A 19,124-nucleotide genomic window follows, 5' to 3' on the forward strand; every position below is an offset into this window, starting at 1 on the left:
AGCCGCGGTACGTGTCCCTGTGACGCCACCACGCACAGGAGAGGCCGGGCGACCCCGGCACTGGGAGGGGGCGGAGTCCCTCGCTCCCCAGCAGCAGCCGGCGGGGCGGAGGTGCTAGGCTGCGGCTAACCCGGAGGGACGCGATACTGCGCAGGCGCACAGCGGGGGCTGAGGCGCTGTCGGAAATAAGTCGGGAGAGCTGCCTGAGTCGGTTATCGCGTTCTACTTCCGGGTCAGGGCCCCATGGCTGACCGGAAGCGGAGGTGAGACTGGGGGAGGAGGTGACGGCAGCGGCGGGTTCCTCCGTGGAGAGAATTTCAGGTGCGGGGGAGGGGCGCGGCAGGTAAGGTAACCGGCCGGGGGAGCGGGGGGTGACTGCGAGGGGAGGGGACACGGGGGGGGTGACTGCGGGGGGGGGAGCGGGGGGTTGGGGGGAGAGCGTCACTGGAGGTGTGCATGCAGGGGCAGGTGTCTCACTTTCAGGTATTGCCCCTGCTACTCTGGGCTTCTCCGTAAAGTGGGTGAGAGACTGAGAGTCCCAGGTCTGGACTGGGGGGAATACAGGACCTCGCAAAGGACATCCCCCACTTGGTCTTTCTGCAAACCTTTCCTTCTCTAGTGCTGCCCTCGCTGGGTTTTAAACAGCAGGGAGTTCTCCTCAGGAAGCAGGTCACTGTCATCACCCCCATTTTATAAATGGGGAAACTGAGGCACTGGGGAGGTGACACTGATAATCTTGCAGTTGACAAGCCAGGAATAGAACAGAGGCTCCTGCTCTAACCACTAGGCAACATTCCCTCCCAGAGCTGGGACTAGAATCCGGGGGTCCTAGCTCCGGATTTGACACTCAACCACTTCACCACGCTCCCTCCCTACTTCATCTTGCCCAGTATTTTTTAGCTGGAATTGAAGCTGCCTCACTAATAGTCTCTGATTCTCTCCCTAATACAGACACGTACACTCTAGTTGCCTGTTAATTTTCATATCACTTCCTCAAGGGCCCCTAACAGTAAAATGCACTGTCATCATTCAATGTTTTTTTTAAATTAATACTATTAAAATAAAACTCCTCAGTCAAACCAAAAGGGCCCTTGTCCCTGCTTGGGACAAGGCTAGGAAAACCAATGGGCCTGGCTCTGATGGGCATCACTAGTTTCTTGTATCTCTGTAACTCAAGAGTGAAGCTTGAGTGGTTTGTAGCTACTGTTGAGGCATGGGAGGTTTCTCTTCAATTCTGGGAGCAGCTGAGCTTATCCTGGATCAATAGATTTCAACCTCTGTACTGCAGTTGTTGTCAATTCTTCTTAGGCTTCTCTCCTATTGATTACGTTGGGGGCTCCTGGGTACACCTGTGTTTGTACTCTTGTGTAAATGACATGAGCGGGGGACAGTTAATGGTGATTCTGTGCATGCTGCAGGCTGAAGAACACTTTGGCAGTGCTCCTCTCTGTCATGCGTAGTTATTTTTGGTTGACTGAGCTGTTGATACTGTTAGCATATGTCACTTAGCTGACCTTGGCTCAGTATGGAGGAGGGCTGTCATGGCTTGTTTTCTCTACATGGCTGACATTTGTATGTCCTTTGCCACACTGGTTGCTCTTGATCCACACATTTTGTGGCAGTTATTGCTGGAAAAAAGAGTGGTGATTTTATCACAGCAAACCTGAGGTGAACTTGTATTTGTATATGAAGGCACCTGGATGCTACGGTGACTGCAGATCTTATTAGAGACGGTTGCTTGCTTCATGAAGTTCTCCATGTAATTCATACGGTACTAATGTAACTGCAAGGGATGAAAGTGGACTACAGCAAATTAATCCCCCTCTCATGAGAAACCAAGGAGAGGAAATGAGCTGGTGGAAAAACAATCCCTTTCAGACAACTAACTGCTAACTCTCAAGAGGCCTGCTTATGTTAGGGAGACATGTCATTTGAAGTGCCTTTTTTGGCTTCTCTTTGGATCTTGGCAGTCAGCAGCAGCTTCTTGCTGCTGACCTCTGTCAGCATGAGACTTTGTCCGTTGTTTCGCTGGTGCTTGTTAAAACATCTTTGGCATGTTGAAAATAAGAAGCTTAAAGGGACACCATCAGCTGAAAGAGAGTCAACTTCAAAAACCTGAGTTAGATGTATTTCCAAGTATATGCCTACTTCTGAGCATCCCCCAGCCAATCTCTGAGTTTCTAATCATATTTTACTATATTTAAATACCCCTCTCTGTTGTGTGAGAGATTCCCGAACCCCACCCACAACTACCCAGAGAAACTGACTGTATACAAAATCCTGTCAAATGTACAAAGTTGACAAAATGGGGAAAAAAATTCTCTGATGTGCCCATCGCTAGAGGATTCTCTTTCATGGGTCTCAAGCATCCTCAAGGCCAGATGGAACTGCCAAAGCTTAATGTTTTTGGATGGTGTCATAACCCCCCCTTCCTTCAGATTCCCCTACCAGTAAATGGAAGGTTCTGATCCTGTGATGTGGGTACTGCAGTGTACCCACTCCCCTCTAGCTGCTCCTGTGGGTTGGGGGTGTGTGTGTGTATGTAGTTTTTCTGCCTTTGTTTTTTCCACCCGCTGGGGAGTGAGAGTTTAGATGTGCAAAGGATGAGAGTCAGAGGCCTGTCTTTACAGAACTTTGCTAAAGACATTTCCTGTCCCCTTTATCTGCCTGAAAACCTGCCCTGTTTGCACCTTACCTGTAAGGAGCTCAAATAAGAGATGCCTCAACTTACCCACCTATCTTTATTTGGGAGGCAAGTGCCATGGCTAAGAGGGAGAAACTGCCAGTCACCATGGTAACTTCATGGCAGAGCTAAGAGTATAACCCAGGAGTCCTAGCATCCAATCTGGCTTTTGAACCATGTGATTACATACTCTCCTTAGTTGATTTTGTGCAGTACTTCTCAACTGGGATTAAAACTGCTTTTGAGGAACGTTGCATGATTACCACTATTCAAGGTCCAGAAAGACAACATCCCACTTGATATTCACCTCAGCTGTAAGGGTGGCAGAATTCCCTAGCTGTAGGGGCCTATCTTAAAACCACTGCGTGCCCAAAAAAGGGCCATGTTAACTACCCTTCTAATAAAGGTGGGGCTCTTTATAAAGTTGACTTAGATATTGATGTTTAAATACACAAATGCAGAACTTGTCCACATCTAGGTTCATTGTGTTGTGGGTTGTTTTTCTTAGTGAGAAAATCTGTGTTCATCAAGGTGAAATAATATGAAGCTGCCTTATGTTTCTTGGCATTACAATTTTCGTCTGATTTAATTGTTCATCCAGTTTGGGAACCTTCTCTACAGGCTGAGATGGAAACAGAGTCAGTAAGTACAACATCTCTTTGAAAAATACTTAATTATGCAGAGCCGGGGGATCCCAGAACTTCTCATTCTGCAGAACACATCATGAGAGAGACTGCCTCATTTGTCATCTCCCTTCCCAGTACCCCTAACCTTCATTGCTTGTGTAAGAGCTGCAAGGATGCCATTTCATGTACTCGCTATCTGTTGGATTTTATTATATATAAAATGTAGCTTTTCTGTTTGAATTGTGAGATTACAAATACATTAAAGAACTTCATGTTATACCATAAAACAAGTGTTGCTTTGGCTTTCAAATCTGTATTATAGGAATTGGTGCATTTATAGCCTAGTGATTCAATTTATTATTTAATATAGGGGTAAACAATTTAAATTTAAAACCAGCACTGTCAGGTAGCTTAGGTCCAAAATTAGACTTTGTGTGTCTTACAAAAAAGTTTTATCAACCAACTATTAATAGGGAGTTTTGCATGAACTGAAAAATAAGCTTGTTTGGATTTAAAGATTTACCTCCAGAGTTTGCCGAAGTCTAGAAGATGACTATAAACAGACATGAAACTGACTAAGGAGGTGATTTTCAAAGGCACAAATACCAGTTAGGCACCTCACTTCCTTTCATTGACTTTCATGCGTGTAAAGTTAGACATGGGTTTGTAGAAAGAGGATCTTAATTTGAAAAATAAATATTGGTACTTTCTGGTACTCAACTTTTTATTATTTTAAAAATAGCTATTAAAGATGCTATAGGTTTGAATTTAGTTTATATGGTGGCTCTTGACACTTTCAGAAGCTGCCTTTTTAAAATCTAATCATTCTTTATTTGAAATATTTGTTAAAATGTTGTCTTGATTCTCAGACTATCCCAATTTGGCAGAACAAACCCCATGGCTCATCACGCAGTGTTGTCAGGAGGATTGGGACAAACCTTCCTTTAAAACCCTGTCCTAGAGCATCCTTTGAGGTAAGGGGAATGCATAAGAGATTCTGCAAATATATGCAGGACTCTTCAGTTCTTTAGCAACAGTAATCATTCTGATTTGCCATTCTTTCCCATAGCCAAGTAAAGTATTCTTGAAATTGGAAATGCACCACATGCAGCCAATAGGATTGTATAAATTATCATCAGTTTTAATAATTTTAATTCTTCCTAGTTTTTGTAAATCCCTGAAATGATCAGTGGCAGTTTGGGAACATGTTCTATACAATCATGCTAGCAATCGGGAAGGAGTGTGAGCTAATGAGTAGAGGGGACTGACTCCAAACTTCTGGGTCCTATTCCTAGCTGAGCCACTAACTGAGTGTGTGACCTCAGGCAAGTCACCTAATCTCCCTGTGCCTCTATAACCCAAACCACAATATGAGGCTCATGATACATGCCTACCTCACTGGGTGTTTAAGAGTTAGCGCAATAATGGTGTTGCTTTGTAGCTGAAAAGTGGTGTTCATGTGCTCGCTAATTTTTCCTTTTTTGGCTGCGTTTCAGGCAATGGTGAGTACATTTTTGCAGCATCATTTTCCAGTTTTATGATGCACATCAAAAAAACTAAGAGGACAGGTTCATAAACACACAGCATTTCATGTACTGGTTTATCCAAATCTATCTACACTGGCTTCGTACAGTGAAGACCCAGCTATGAATCTGATGCAGAGAAGGCTTCATCGTCTTTAAATTGTACCAGACACATTAAATAGAACAAAACCATTGTATTTATTATAATGTCATTATGTTCTTCCTAGGTTCTACCAAACATTTCAGATCTGTATCTAAATGATGCACCTCCAGTCCCCACTCTGGCAGATATTGCATGGATAGCAGCAGATGAAGAAGAAACATATGCTAGAGTCAGGTATTTTTACTTTCTTTCTCACCCAATAGCTTTCTGTTCTTCCATTCTTCCTGTACCGTGGCTTATTTTGTGAAAGATAAAACAGTAACTGATCAAATGCTCATAATTTCTAGTCACTTGTTGTTCTGGTGAGATGCCGATTGGTTTGATTGAAAGTTGTTCTACAGAGAGGGGGGATGAGATGTTTTGGCCAAGGACACTAGGGCAAACTCTTACAGAAAGTGCCAGGGGATACTTAACGTTCAAGCAGAGTGGCTAGGCTCTTAGTTTTTAAGATCGTAACTGAAAGACCTCCACCTAGTAAACTACATGGTGCTTAGGATATCTACTTCAGAAGGATGAAGGGCTGGGATTCATACCTATTTGTCCAGGGAGCCCACGTCTATCCATTTCACTTTTTGAAGATCTGGGGCAGGCCAGTAACTTTAATATTAATGTGTCTTGTGAAAAATAAAACGCAGGCCTTTTGAAGTCCGAGAAACTATGTAATGGGGACAGGTGACGCCCCCATGCATACACAATATCAAATGCCGCTCCATTGCATAGAAATGTAAACCAGCCGGAAGAGGAATATCCTACTGACCTCCTGGGTAAGGCTCTAGACTGAAAGTTCAGAAGCTTGCTTTTTTGTTCCTGCGTCTGCCACAGACTTTGGGCAGCGTTTTTTGTGTAGTTACTGTGTTGCATTTTCCTCCTCTCTAGAACAGGGATAATATCTACCTCCCACGAGTGTCCTGATTTGTTGTTTGTAAAATGCTTTGCTGTTCTTGGGTGGCAGGCTGTGGAAACACAAAATGTTATTGCTTGAGTGGGGTCTGTTCCGTTTGTATGACTGATGGGTTTTTGTGCTGCACTTTTTAGGAGTGACACACGCCCACTGAAGTACAAGTGGAAGCCCAGCCCGTTCTTTGTGATACAGCGAAATGCTTCAGTCCCCAACTTGAGAAAGCAGGAAGAGAAGCTGCTGGTCTTGAAGAAACCTGGTTTACCGGCCCTTAGTCGGACGACGGAGCTTCAAGATGAGCTGAGTCTCCTGCGGAGTCAAATAGCTAAAATTGTAGCTGCAGATCCAGGTAGGAACATAAGAGTCCTTCTTTTCTAACAATAAAAGCCTTGAGACTATGAACAGTGATGATTCCACTATAAAAAGCAGTGAGTACTGGTCAGATACTTTATCAAAATATTGCCGGTATTCTGGCTTTTTGCATAAAAATGCAAGACAATAGATATTTTGTCATTTTTGGATCCCTATCTCTTAGGTGTGCCTTAGCGATTTAATACAGTATATATGTTTGGAATGGTATACATAGCCAAAGTTGTCCAGACAGCTCACAGTTACAACTCCTGCTGAGTTGAGTGTTATAGGAGTTTATTGACTAGTGGGGAGATGACAACCATGCTGATCCTATTACTTCATAAGAGCTGGCAGTGGCTTAAATGGAATGCAACCATTTTTGGCATCCATGTAGTGGAACACAAATGACGTAAACAGCTGGAGTTACGGAATTCACAATGGCTGAGTACGTTTCATCCCTCCCCTGGTTGGTGGAATGTCATCTGTGATGTCAGTAGAACGAATGGTACTATTTGTACGTATTGGCATTGGTTTGATTAGAAACCCCCAACACACACTTATTTTTTAAATCAGCACAACTAAAATCAACTGTAACTGTACTGGAGAGAGAGGGAGAGGGTGAGTTTCCAGACTGAGTGCCTTCCATTGAATGAAAACATTGGGGATTTAGTCTTGTCATTCTTGCCCCCAGGCCTGCTGTTGGTGTTTAAAAAGGGTTATTCTTCTCTGTTTGTTTGGGAGTGTGATGTAAGTGTCCTGGTTTTTCATGACCAGAGATGAGTACTAATTGTTCTCAGGCCAGTTAAGCTTTTTGAGAAGAGGCCGGCTGGAGTTCACAGATTAATAGATTATAAAGCCAGAAGAGTCGATTGTGATCATCTAGTCTGACCATGTGCACACTTCTTCTTCTTGAATTAATTCTCTCTGGTTAATTGCTCCTGTCGTAAACACACTTTTACATTTTTTTAGCTTAAAACAACTAAGTAAATTTCATGTGAAAGAGGAAATGCCATCCTTTAATTTGCTCTTGTGGTCTAGCTTCTGCTGGGTGGCTCTGGAAATAAACAGGATGCTATTTTTGGTGAAACTCCAGAGTACACAGTGACATCACATGCTTGTTTGTATTGCTGACCAGTCAGAGTCACAGCAGAGCCGCCCAGAGGATTCCGGAGGCCTGGGGCCGTTGGCGGCAGGCGGCTCCGGTGGACCTCCCACAGGCGTGCCTGCGGAGGGTCCGCTGGTCCCACGGCTCTGGTGGAGCATCCGCAGGCATGCCTGCGGGAAGTCCACCGGAGCCGCAGGACCGGCAAGTGGCAGGGCGCCCCCCGCGCAGTGAAATGTCTAGAGCCGGCCCTGTTCGGCGGCAGGGGGCCCTTCCGTTCCGGGATCCACTGCCGAAGTGCCCCGAAGATCAGTGGCGGGGGCCCTCTGCCGGCGAATTACCGCCGAAGCGGGACCCGGCGCAGAAGTGCAGCCCGCTGTTCGGCGGTAATTCGGTGGCGGGGGACCCCTGCCGCGGGTCTTCGGGGGACTTTGGCGGCTGGTCCCGGAACAGAAGGGCCCCCCACCACTGAATTACCGCCGAAGACCGGGTTGCACTTCGGCGGCAGATCCCACTTCGGCGGTAATTTGCTGGTGGGGGGGTCCTTCCTCCCGGAGCTGAAGGTCCCCGCCGCCGGCAAAGACCAGGAGCAGAAGCAGCTCTGGGGCCCAGCCCCGCAAGAGTTTTCCGGGCCCCCTGGAGCAAGTGAAGGACCCACTCCAGGGCCCCCAAAAAACTTTCGTGGGGGCCCCTCCGGGGCCTGGGGCAAATTGCCCCTCTTCCTCCCCCCGGGCGGCCCTGAGTCACAGAGCTGTGCAAGACCAGAAGTAGCCATAAAACCTTTTAAAAGTAGCAACTTGGCACGTTACTGGAACTTGAGCTTTCTCCAGAACAGCTTCCTACAAGAGAAGCTGCTTTGGAGAAGGTTCGTGTGTTGTTCGAGTGCACTGCACACGAATTGTTGGGGTACAACCAAGGTATAAAGGGCGTGGTTATGATCTGGCTTTCTGTCAGTGGCATAAAAGGGGGGGAAACTTTTTTTGTTGTGGCAAAAAATGTGAAAGCCTTTTCCATTTTAAAATAAAATATCATGACACTATCTTAAATACTGCTTTGTCATGGAAAATTGTGGTAAGTGAAATATCCTTTATTCTGCAATTAAACATAATTTGCTGCTGCTGCTTGTTTTCTAAATTTAAAACCCAGGGCACTCTTCCATACTCGACTACAGAACCAAACCTAATCCTTTAGGGAGAAGGAGACAGTTGAGTAGGGTGACACTTTTTTATGAAAAATACCTTGTGTCATAGGATCTGTCATAATTCATCACTGTGACAAACTTACAGCCTTATAAACAATATAAGCCATTGCTTATAGTTAGTTCATTACAAGGGGAGACACTTACTCATTACATCCTCAGACTAGACTGGCTTTAGTTTGAATGTTGGCCTCTGCATTTCAGACATGAATCTTATGTATTAGGTTCAGCCCATTCTAACTTATTTTATCCATCTTTAATATATCTTTAATATATTAGATGCCCCTTGGAATACATAGTCTACTTTGTACTGCATCGCATTTACACATTGTGATCCAGACAAAGACAGCCTATCTAGTGTAGCTGTGATGATCCACTTGGGGCTGAATTTGACCACAAGTTTATAGGTCACCAGTTACATGCACAGAATACCTAGGGGAGCACTTACAGAGGTGGAAACTCAGGCAGAGAGGTTCTCTGGGACAAGACTACACAGGATGAGAGTGAAAAAGTTGCCTTTAGAACTTCAGATTTATTTATTCCCAAGCTTGTATTCTAACCACTGGACATGCTGCCTCAAAAGTAACAGAAGGCAGAATTTGACCCTTAAAATGTCAGTGTAAACTACCTCTTAATCAGCTCTTTGTACCTTTCATTCTGCTTAAGCCATAGGGCATCAGGAACAGCTTTACTGCTTCTACTTCAGCAGTAAAATGGGGGGTTAATAATAGAATAGATTATGGCTCTTGCTCAGACTGCATGAGCCTTGTCTCATCCCCACCCCTTCCCTACGTCAGGTGACATTATATTTTTGTGTAACTGTCTCTCTGCAAACTCTGGTCCAGTCGTCATTTTCCAAAGAGATTCACTCAATGATTTCACGCATGTAGGAATTGTTCTTGCTGGTTATTTTGCTAGGAAACTAGGGAATTGTCCATTCCTTTGGGTAGGGCATGGTGCATTCTTTCTTAAATACAGGCACGCTCTGAATGGTGGTTGATACTCTCTTACAGAAGATTAAGAATTTTTCTAAACTCTTCCAAGATACTTTATGGTCATATTTAGGTTGCATATGTAGAACAATAATTTCTTTTTCCTGATCTCTGGTACATTTGTGCTTTTAACAAAAAAGACAAAATACAGATGAAGGGGGAAAGGGATTAGCTGATCTGTATGGAAAACAATCCATAATTTAACACACAATGTACTGGGCAGAGGTCAGGTAGTTTAAGGGAAGTACATTTGTATCTTGTTGTCTATAAGCCATAAGGTATCGAAGCACGTACACACTGAAAGGCTGAAAGAACTCCAGGGGTGGGGAAGCCATCTCACCAAGGTTCTTGGAGACCATGAAAGTGAAGGACATCTCCTCTTTGGAGAGACTGTTACCCTCATTCTTCCTCTTTGTGTAAGATCCAAGAGGAGCAATTGAATTAGAAACAAAGAATGGAGAAGATGTTATGTCTTGAGAGCAAGATGTCAGATCAGTCATATAAACTGTTCAACTTGCCTTAAGTAGGGGAAGGTGGTAATTGTGAGTGGATCAGAGGTCTGCATGGGAAACACTGATCATATTTCTTCCTTACCACTCCTTCCCTGGCAACATTCCCAAGTTTGTCAGCTCGCTTGTAAGGGCCTTTTGCAAAGTCTGGAGCATGTTCTGATTTCAGCACTTTGGAATTATAGTTGAGAAGATAGTTGCAGATGAGTAATCTGACAGTCCAAACAACTACAGTTCTCCAATCTCATTTTGAAGGTGTTGGTGGAAAGTAATAGGTACTGTGCAATTGGCTTTCATCTACATCAACAAAATGACTCTGATGGCTGGGAACTGAAAGCGAGTCTGCGGTTCTGTACGCTCCTTTCTGACACGGAGAAGGCCCTTCTCGAAGATGCGTGTACTCTAACATGTTCAATAAATTAGGGAAAAATCCAGGATACCAAATAGCATTGGTATCAGAGTCAAAATTTAAGATGAAGGCATTGCTAGTTCCCAGTCCTGTGTTCATACTGTCATGTGTAATGGGTTTTCAGAACAAAATGGAAAGGAAGCAACTTGTTAGAGGCATTGTGTAAGGGGGACAGCCCTGGGATACTGCCATAGGAGGAAGGCCCTGGATTGGAAGAGGAAGAATGGCCTTCTGGTTAAGGAATTCAACTGGGATGCAAGAGATCTTCATTCTGTTCCCAGTTTTCACAGATATCTTTTGTCCTTAACCATAAATGTAATCTCTCTGCCTCAGTTTCCCACCTGTAAAATGTGTATAATACTTCCCTGGCTCCGAGGAGGCTTGTAAGGATAAAGTCTGTCTTTGTGAGATGCATGGTAATATAGTGATGGAGGCTATATGTATAGACACAAGAATGGTATTAGAGGCAGTGGGGATGAGTGCTGTAATGGAGGGGCAGGAAGGACGTAGGAAGCAGTGTGCATGTGGAGGGTAAAAGGGAAAGCCCTCAGTCATGTTTATTTTTGCATAACTTGGGGGAGGTTGGCCAAATTCTGAGCTTGATTTATATTCTTCTGCTTAGAAAAATAAGGTGGTTTGGCACTAGTTTATGTATCTACATATATTGTTTTCTTTTTCAGCTTCCGCTTCATTAACGCCAGATTTATTATCTCCAGGAAGTTCAAATGTATCTTCTCCCTTACCTTGTTTTGGATCCTCATTCCAATCTACAACTTCCTTTGTCATTAGTGATATCACAGAAGAGGCAGAATTAGAAATTCCGGAGCTTCCATCAGTTTCTATGCTTTGTTCTGCAACTTCTGAATGTTGTAAACCAGAACCGAAGGATGCTGACGAGGAAGATTCTGTGTCCCTTTCGAAAGCCAGCAGTTTTGCAGACATGATGGGCATACTTAAAGACATTCATAGGATGAAACAGAACAAAGATTTGTAAGTCTTTCCTGAACCTCTTTATTTTCTGCATGAACACGCCTGTCTTTTTTTTGTTTTGTTTCAAAGCATTGTAGACACATCGAATATTGTGTTTATCTGCTTGTCTTTCATGCTATAATCATGCTTTACAAAGAAATATTTGTTGTACGTTAGAACTGCTGCTATTTCTAGATCTGTTTTATTTGCCTCCCAAATGATTGCCTTTGAGCCAAGCCTTTGGATTGAAGTGTAGAGAGGGAGGAAGTACTGTAAGTCTACTAGCACACTGCTTAACAGCTCTGCTTCAGCTCGTCCACACCAAAAATCATCTTGCTTTTCTTATTGTTTAGCAAAATGTGTGGGGAGAGGAGACATCCATGAGTGAAGCCCTCTGAGACCCTATTGTCAGATATCTGCACACCCCTCACCTCTAAGCTCTGTGCATTCCATGCAATGTCTGATTAGGCAAACCGCCCACCTCATGCTTTTTTCCTCATAAGCGCTGTCCTGAAAGCAGATTTATCGTACTGTTGTCGTGTAACCTGGGAATGCCAAGTCACTGACGCGCTTACCTGTGCATTGTCGGAGACAGGACCCTCCCGATGAAGAAATACCTTCTCTAATATCTCAGCAGGCCTTTGTATTGTCCTTGTTTCACATGGATGACGTGGAATTAGACTGACGCTCAGCCCTTTCACCAGTACACTCCAAAATCCATGTGGCCACTTCTGTGGTATTGTGGAGAGCCCTATTCAATATCAAAATAAAGAACATTTTGAATCTTCATTATGTTCCTTTTATGAATTTTATGCCTAATCCAGTTAAAGAGAAATGTAATTCTCTGGCACCAGACAAAAGTATACCAAAAAAAAACACTGAAATATACTCTGTACAGCTCAGCCTGCACTAAAGTATCATTGCTCTCAAATTTTCCAAAGAAATATTATTCAGAAGTGGAAATGTATCCCTCCTCCATTATAATTCTTGTCATTAATCTTTCTGGAGTAGGAGTCAGAGCTTAAATGAATTTCTCCTGCTCATGAATGTGTGTCTTCTTTTTGAATTGCAGATTGAAGTTTTTTCCTGCCTGTCCAAAGGAGCTTTTTTAACCATCCTTTGCAATGTTGATTTATCATAGTCAAAGGAGATGTAATTTTCAAAAAAGTACTTGTCATTTTGCAGGATTTAGTGGGGTTGCATCAACTTCCGTTGTCCGGCATTAGGTAATTTAGTCTGCGATGTCGTATTTGGGCAATGTGAATCATCTTCTTTTGGTGATCAAAAGCCAGACTTTTTTCAGACTGTTAAATTTGAACCTCCATCAGAAACGGGCTAAACGTAGCTAAAGTACCTACAAGCGTGTGTTACACTTGTGTGACACACTATTTAACCCTAATTGAGTAAATTTGTTTTCAGATAGGGAAAGTAAACTTCCCCTGGAGGATAAACTCTTGTGTGAAGGGAAATTGCCAGACACCTGGGGCATACTGGGCCTGGGAATCATTCACTAATGCAGAACAAGGCTGGTCAGGGAATGACCTGCAATAATCACTTTTTCAGGTGGGAGTTTCAGGAAGCTCCTTCCCTGGGTCAGAAGCTGCGGCTCTCACACCAGCATTCCCAGGATCACTGGGAAGGTGCTAGATGAATAGGGATTGGTGTTGAGGCATTTCACAAGGTCCTTGAGGCGGACTGGAGCACTTGTTCGAGCAGCTTGGTTTGCATGAGAATGCAGGGAGCAATATTATCCCCATGCTGGACCTGTTCGGTCATCTTGCATAGGGCAGCTAGCTCAATGCCTTCAACAGATGTAGCTGAAGTCCTCCGAAAAGCTTGTCATGGGTGGGATAGAGGGATTATGCTATAAGTGCTCGTATTTTGACTTTATACCTCCCTGGCCAAAATGCATAGAGATAACTAATGATGAATGAAAAGGACTGTCCATGGGATGTTTTACATCTTGTTCCTGAACCAGCCGAAGAGAAGAATGCCACTGGGGTGAATGTTGGGCGGGAGGGTAGGGAGAGAGAATGTCAGACATGACCTCTCCCTAGGATCAGCAGGAACGGAGCACTGCCAATGAGAACAGTCTAGGTGAAACTGTGCCCCTGCCTGTGACCAGAGGATTTGAAGACAGCTGCGGGCTTTAACTCTTCCTGCAACTATCCTGCCCCCTTCCCCATAAAGGGAGGGCTCTAGTGTGAACCCTCAGGGCGTTTCCGATAAAGTTAAAGGACTTGTCCAGTACAGCACGATTTGATGGTGTTGATGTATACACGGCTGGTTATGCAGCTAGCTCTATACACGGGTGTTTGACTTTCGGGGTAGCACTATCCTCATCTGTCCCAGTCATTCTATTTCCCTACATGAGATGGAATTGCATGATTCCCCAGGAAGACAGTATTCATCCACCTGAGCAGTAGGTGAGTCTGTGCCGTGAACAGGCTCTGCGTAGGTGGGGGGCAGGTAGTCTGAGCCATGGGAATGGATGTACAGCCAGCCATGATAACACACACGGCTATGCAGAGGGTGGCAGAGAGAAAAGGGCCCCAATTTTCTTGCTGCTTATTTATCAGCAGTTCCCATTGACTTCACTGGAAGTCACTCAGCTGCAGGAGCAAGAGAATGGGACCAGTATAGTTTTAGGGACTGCTACGACCGTGCTGCTGTAGCGCCACAACATAGACGCCTCCCATGTCGACGGAAGGGGACTTTCTGTCGCTGTAGTTAATCTCCAAGAGGTGGTAACTACATCGGAAGAATTCTTCCATTCACCTAGCTGCCTCTACACTGGGGTAGGTTGAGTTCAGCATGGCACAACATTCTTCAAAGCCCTGAGCTCTTCATTAGGTGGGTCTAATTTTTAAGTGTAGACCAGGCATGTAGCTAATGGTTTATGCCTTTCTCCAAAGAAGGGTCTAGTTCTCCTCTCTAGGTAGCTAGGTTCCATGGAGGGGCCATATTACCAGTAACTGTTAGCACAGCTGTCTATAAAGTAGAATACAAATGTCTTGTATGAGGTCATCGAACAGATTCTGTCCCAGTGGGACTGGGCGGGCAGAGAGTAGGAAGAGCTCTGCTTTTCTGTTCTGCCAAGTTAGCCAAGGCCTGTTTCCCACAGGGGATAACTGCTCCCCTGGTTAACGGGAGAAGATGAACCACGTTGTATGCAAATTTATTTGTGTCTTATTGCTAGCTCTGGTTTTTTCTGATAGGGGTTCAGAATGAATGGCCCAGAAATTAGGCAAACACTGCAGTAGCAATAACCGGAACTGCCACGTCTCTGGTGGATATACCGAAAGATAATGGCATTCATTTGTGGAAAGGTTGTGGTGATGCGTGTTTTTGCCAAGGCTGCCTCTGAGGCTGTATAACCAAATCTGTAACCGTAGGCTTCACATCATGTATTGCTCGTCTGTCCCTCTATCTTAGCCTAGTGCCTTGCCTGCAGTGTGTACAGTACATGCACTTGGAGATGAGGGTTACAATATCTGAATGAGAGCTGGGTGACTAGCCATGAATAATGTGTTCCATGTGACTTTGCAATTAACTGGTGAACAATTGTCTTCACTGTTTGACCAGCACAAATTGATGATTGCCCTCCAGGCCAGCCCCATACCATGGTGATGTGCCATATATCTGACAAGAGTTGGTTGGGACTCCCTAATATGCTGGGGGGGGAGCAGCTTGTGCCTTCCTGACTAGCTGAATACAGCACTTCCTTATTGTTGGCCTGGAGAGCAACAAGACCCTAGAAGCCTGGATTTCTTGTGGTGAATTGCTGGGCTTGAATCACCCAGCCCTGGAATCTAATTGATACAGCTTTTGTTGTCTTATCCTGCTGACGTCCGTTCTGTATATTACACGCAATGTTTAGTGAACAAAAACAAGTGAATGTGAAAAGATTGAGTGGGGTTATTCTTAGAACACCTGTTATTTCACAGCTGATGTACGTTAATGAGTTGTGAAATATCCTTGCCGCAGCCGCCTAGAGTAAATGATCTCAATCAGCTTAGAACTGATTATAGATTGGACTCTTTGAGGTTATTGCGGTGATTATATGGACGTCCCAGCAGGAGCAGGTGTAGAAGCAGTATCATGGGTGTCTGGCTTAGAAGAATCATGAAACAGCATGAACTGAAGTTGTTTCCAAGAGGCAGGCTCCCTGGGGTCTGTCCCTCGTATGACCAGTTTCTCGAATTCAGATGGTACCAGAGCCAACAGTATAAAGTGACTGTGTAAAAAGGGAGTTAAATGACTATTTTAATTTTTGTGGGTGGAGATGCCACTTACACCTAACAAGATGATTAAATCCATGCTTCTCTAATGCTCCTGTTTAGGAACTGGTGTTAAAACCCACAGCCTGGAAGCTTCAGGAATGAGCATGAGACACATTTTGCATGTTTCCACCATTAAAATCAGAATAGAGCCCTTTTAATATCTGCTGCCTTTTGGAAAGGAATTGTGTGTGTAGTGTTCCAGCTGACCCGTTCATTCAGTGTGTGGTTAAAAACATTTAGCGTGAGGATCTGCTTTGAATGTGAGTACGTTTTTATAAGTACTGGTCATGGGATTGATCTAATTCAGGTGTAATTGCGCATTAATTTGTCCATGATTACGTCCCTGGTTGTTGTTCTTCAGTGAGAATTTCTAAAGAATCAAGATGCCGAGATGATGTTGGTTGAAGGTTCTGTCTCTGCTGCTAGTTGCCTGGTGTCAGTTTTCTGCAATAGCTGCTGAAGGCTTGTTCTCTTGCTCGGATAGATTTTCCCCCACACATCTGTTAGCTACCCATGGTGAGAAATGAGCTTTTTTCCTTGTATTCAGTACAACTTCCGTCTTTATCGCTGCAGTCTCACTTTGCCTCTGCCCATCCAGCCTCTTCCTGCATCTACTCTTGGCTTCGCTCCTACACCCATTGGCCTTTGGAAGCAGTTTATTGGAACTCTGGGTGATTTTGGATTCTCTTAAGCTTCCCCAGGTGGAGGAGTGGCTTCTTCAGACTCCATGCTCTGAACCCTATCTCCATCTCTGCATTCGTATCAGAGGGAATCCTGATTCTGGTGAAATCGGTGGAGTGTTTCTCTCTCCTGTCATGATTTAAGCAATGCATTACAGTTGTGGACTAAGGCCTTGCCCCTGCAGACACTTCACGTGGTACTAGGGGGTCAGGCCTGAAGCCGTGGGTTACCTGTGAACTTCTTAAATCTAATAACTGAGTCTTGTAGAAGCTTTTGGTGCACATTCAGAATTAAGTGGCTGCAGGTGTTTAAAACAAATACAGCAAACCGTCATTTTTTGCTTTCATCTGGTTAAAAATAATAGGCTCTTTTAGAGGCTTTTAAAAGCCTCTAAAACGCCGTGGAATGTTGTCCAGCCTATAGGGAATTTTTACTCTAAAATATTAAATGCTGAAATCAGTGGCTGTTATCATGGGATCCTTATTTTCAAGTACCAGGAATGACCCAATATAATTCATACCTTTTTGGTTTCTTGTGAAGTAAGATGCAGGACCCACTGCCTGCCTGCCATGCAAGACTAATGTTGGATTATGTGAGGAAAAGGGGAGGTAAAACCTGAGGAATCCTCTTTTTATTGCACCAAGACATGCCAAGGGAGCAGTGTACCTATTTCACAATTACACCTCTACCCTGATGTAACGCGGGAAAGCAGTGCTCGGGGGGAGGGGGGCTGTACACTCTGGTGGATCAGATCAAGTTCTAGATAATGCGGTTTCACCTATAACATGGTAAGATTTTGTTTTTGGCTCCCGAGGACAGCGTTATATCAGGGTAGCAGTGTAACATCAGATAATTAGTTCTTCTAGTTCAATTCAAAGTAATACGTCCTTTAGTTTTAATAGAGGACAGCCTGCAGACGGTTGTATTTTATACATTTCTTCTTACCTGTTAACACTTCAGATTTAAAGCAGACGGGTAGGAGAAAATTTAATGTAGGCTGGGATTTTTTACACCACATGGGGCATTTAGACCACACACAGTTTCCCCTTGAAATTAATGGGAACTGTGTCTCTACAGTTCCTAGGCAGCTTGCAAAATCTCAGCCTTAAGGTACTATTCACTCTGTCTATTCAGTTTTTGAATTTTACCCAACTCTGACAGACTGTCAGGGTTCCCAGTGCTGCAGGGAAATGTTGAAATAAAGGGGTTTCAGTGACACAATTTTCTCATAATTCAGTTTATAAAACAAATTTTTTAACAAAATCCTAAAGCTTGGGCCTAGCAGAGACAGTGTCTTCTACAGACTTTGGAGAATCTCTGTCGAAATTGCTGTTAATACATTTAATTTTTTATCTCCATCAGGAACCGAACTTTATTGAAAGAGGAAGACCCGGCTGTTCTTATATCAGAAGTGTTGAGAAGAAAATTTGCTCTAAAGGATGAAGATGTAACTATGAAAGAGAACTGACATGACACTTTCATTTAAATCTGTAAGCAAGTGTGTCGTGCTCCTGAGATTTTTCTCCACATTAGCTGCCTTCCTAAGGATCAAACTTTCATGCCTCTTTACTAATTAGAAATTATTTCTGCACTGGAAACTTATTCAAGAAAGCAGCTGTGGATTTGCAGTGTTTTCTATGTCTCTAAATATATATAAACCTTTTAAGAAGGAAATTTTTCCACATATTTTGAAGCATTACTGGTAACAGTGTCTTTTACAGAGTGGTGCGAGTGTTGCTAAATGAAGTTCTCTTCCTACCTGTGTTTTCCCCAAGGTGACTTTAACTTGAATCATTCATTTTGGCTCATGATGGTCTTGTTGCAGTATGAGTAGCTACTAATTTATAATATAAATGGACATAAAGCATCTAATTCTTTCTCCGATCAGGAGAAGTCGGGTGCAAAGTTATCAATGAGGGTAAATTGCTTCTTCCTTCCAGGCTGTCAGTTTTTAGGAAGTTCTTATTGTATTGAGGGTGGTTTAAGAGCTTGCATTATTTTTCTCAAAGGATTCCCTTTACCTAAAGTTTCTTCCAATTACTTTCCTGTCCCATTTAGGACAAGAAAAATTAGAGTCAATTATCAGACCATTTAACCAAGCCCAATTTGCTAGACTGGTGTTGGCTGGTGAGTGACTTTTTAAAATAGTTTGTAATACCTGAAAGATCAAAATATCCCCAGAATCACATTACACGACACTTATATCTTGCCCTAAGGTAACTTTTCAAGAATTCCTTGTGTTTCATTAAAATGATCTCTTTATTCAGACTAACTTTTTTTTATTAATGTAAAACTCAGTAAGAATTTTGCCCAGTTAATGTGATTTTTAAAGTGTATATCTACTGAATCATCAAAGCCAGGAGTTGAGTCCTGTAGAAAACCACGTGGAGAAAAGGAAAGGAGAAAGTCAAGTCTCACTGTCAAAGTGTCATTCTGTGCTAATGTGTCTCAGCTGTATTCAAGGTAGATGATTCCTTGATATAAATGGATCCCTACATGTGGTTCTCCAATACTTGCAGGTTTCCTCAATAGTTTCAGCTTGGTAACTGTGCTGGGGTTTTTTGAGGATTGGTGCTGTCTGTCTCCTTGTACTGGTATCTGAAACATTCTTCATAAAGAGTATCACTGTCTTGAGCCATAGCAATTGTTTTGGGCTGTTTCTGCTGCAGCAAAGGGCATGGATCACTGGTCTCCATGTTGACTCAACCTGGCCTCTGTCTGCCAGCAATCACTGGGT

General features: G+C 43.6%; 1 protein-coding gene across 7 annotated transcripts; it reads left to right on the top strand.

Moving 5' to 3' along the window:
• Window positions 1–18: 18 nt before the first annotated feature.
• Window positions 19–18,655, top strand: MTFR1L (mitochondrial fission regulator 1 like). 7 transcript variants are annotated; one of them, XR_003997263.1, is made up of 8 exons: window positions 252–343; window positions 3,192–3,325; window positions 4,179–4,283; window positions 5,060–5,169; window positions 6,031–6,242; window positions 11,135–11,444; window positions 15,767–15,966; window positions 17,750–17,838. XR_003997263.1 is itself a non-coding variant. In XM_030538683.1 (7 exons), the coding sequence occupies exons 2-7, from the start codon at window positions 3,311–3,313 to the stop codon at window positions 17,853–17,855; spliced, it is 858 nt and encodes a 285-aa protein (XP_030394543.1). In that variant the 5' UTR covers window positions 19–263; window positions 3,285–3,310; the 3' UTR covers window positions 17,856–18,655. The 7 variants fall into 7 exon arrangements, 6 of the variants coding, with proteins under 6 accessions (XP_030394543.1, XP_030394542.1, XP_030394541.1 ...); XM_030538683.1 differs by lacking the exon at window positions 15,767–15,966 and having other exon boundaries at window positions 19–263; window positions 3,285–3,325; window positions 17,750–18,655; XM_030538682.1 differs by lacking the exon at window positions 15,767–15,966 and having other exon boundaries at window positions 21–321; window positions 17,750–18,655.
• Window positions 18,656–19,124: the final 469 nt, after the last annotated feature.

This window comes from Gopherus evgoodei, chromosome 20 (assembly GCF_007399415.2).
Source record: "Gopherus evgoodei ecotype Sinaloan lineage chromosome 20, rGopEvg1_v1.p, whole genome shotgun sequence".
Taxonomy (NCBI): Eukaryota; Metazoa; Chordata; order Testudines; family Testudinidae; genus Gopherus; species Gopherus evgoodei.

Coding starts and splice junctions, on each gene's coding strand:
- MTFR1L (XM_030538683.1), top strand. Junction 5,170..6,030: donor GAAACATATGCTAGAGTCAG/GTATTTTTACTT, acceptor TGCACTTTTTAG/GAGTGACACACGCCCACTGA. Junction 11,445..17,749: donor ATGAAACAGAACAAAGATTT/GTAAGTCTTTCC, acceptor TATCTCCATCAG/GAACCGAACTTTATTGAAAG.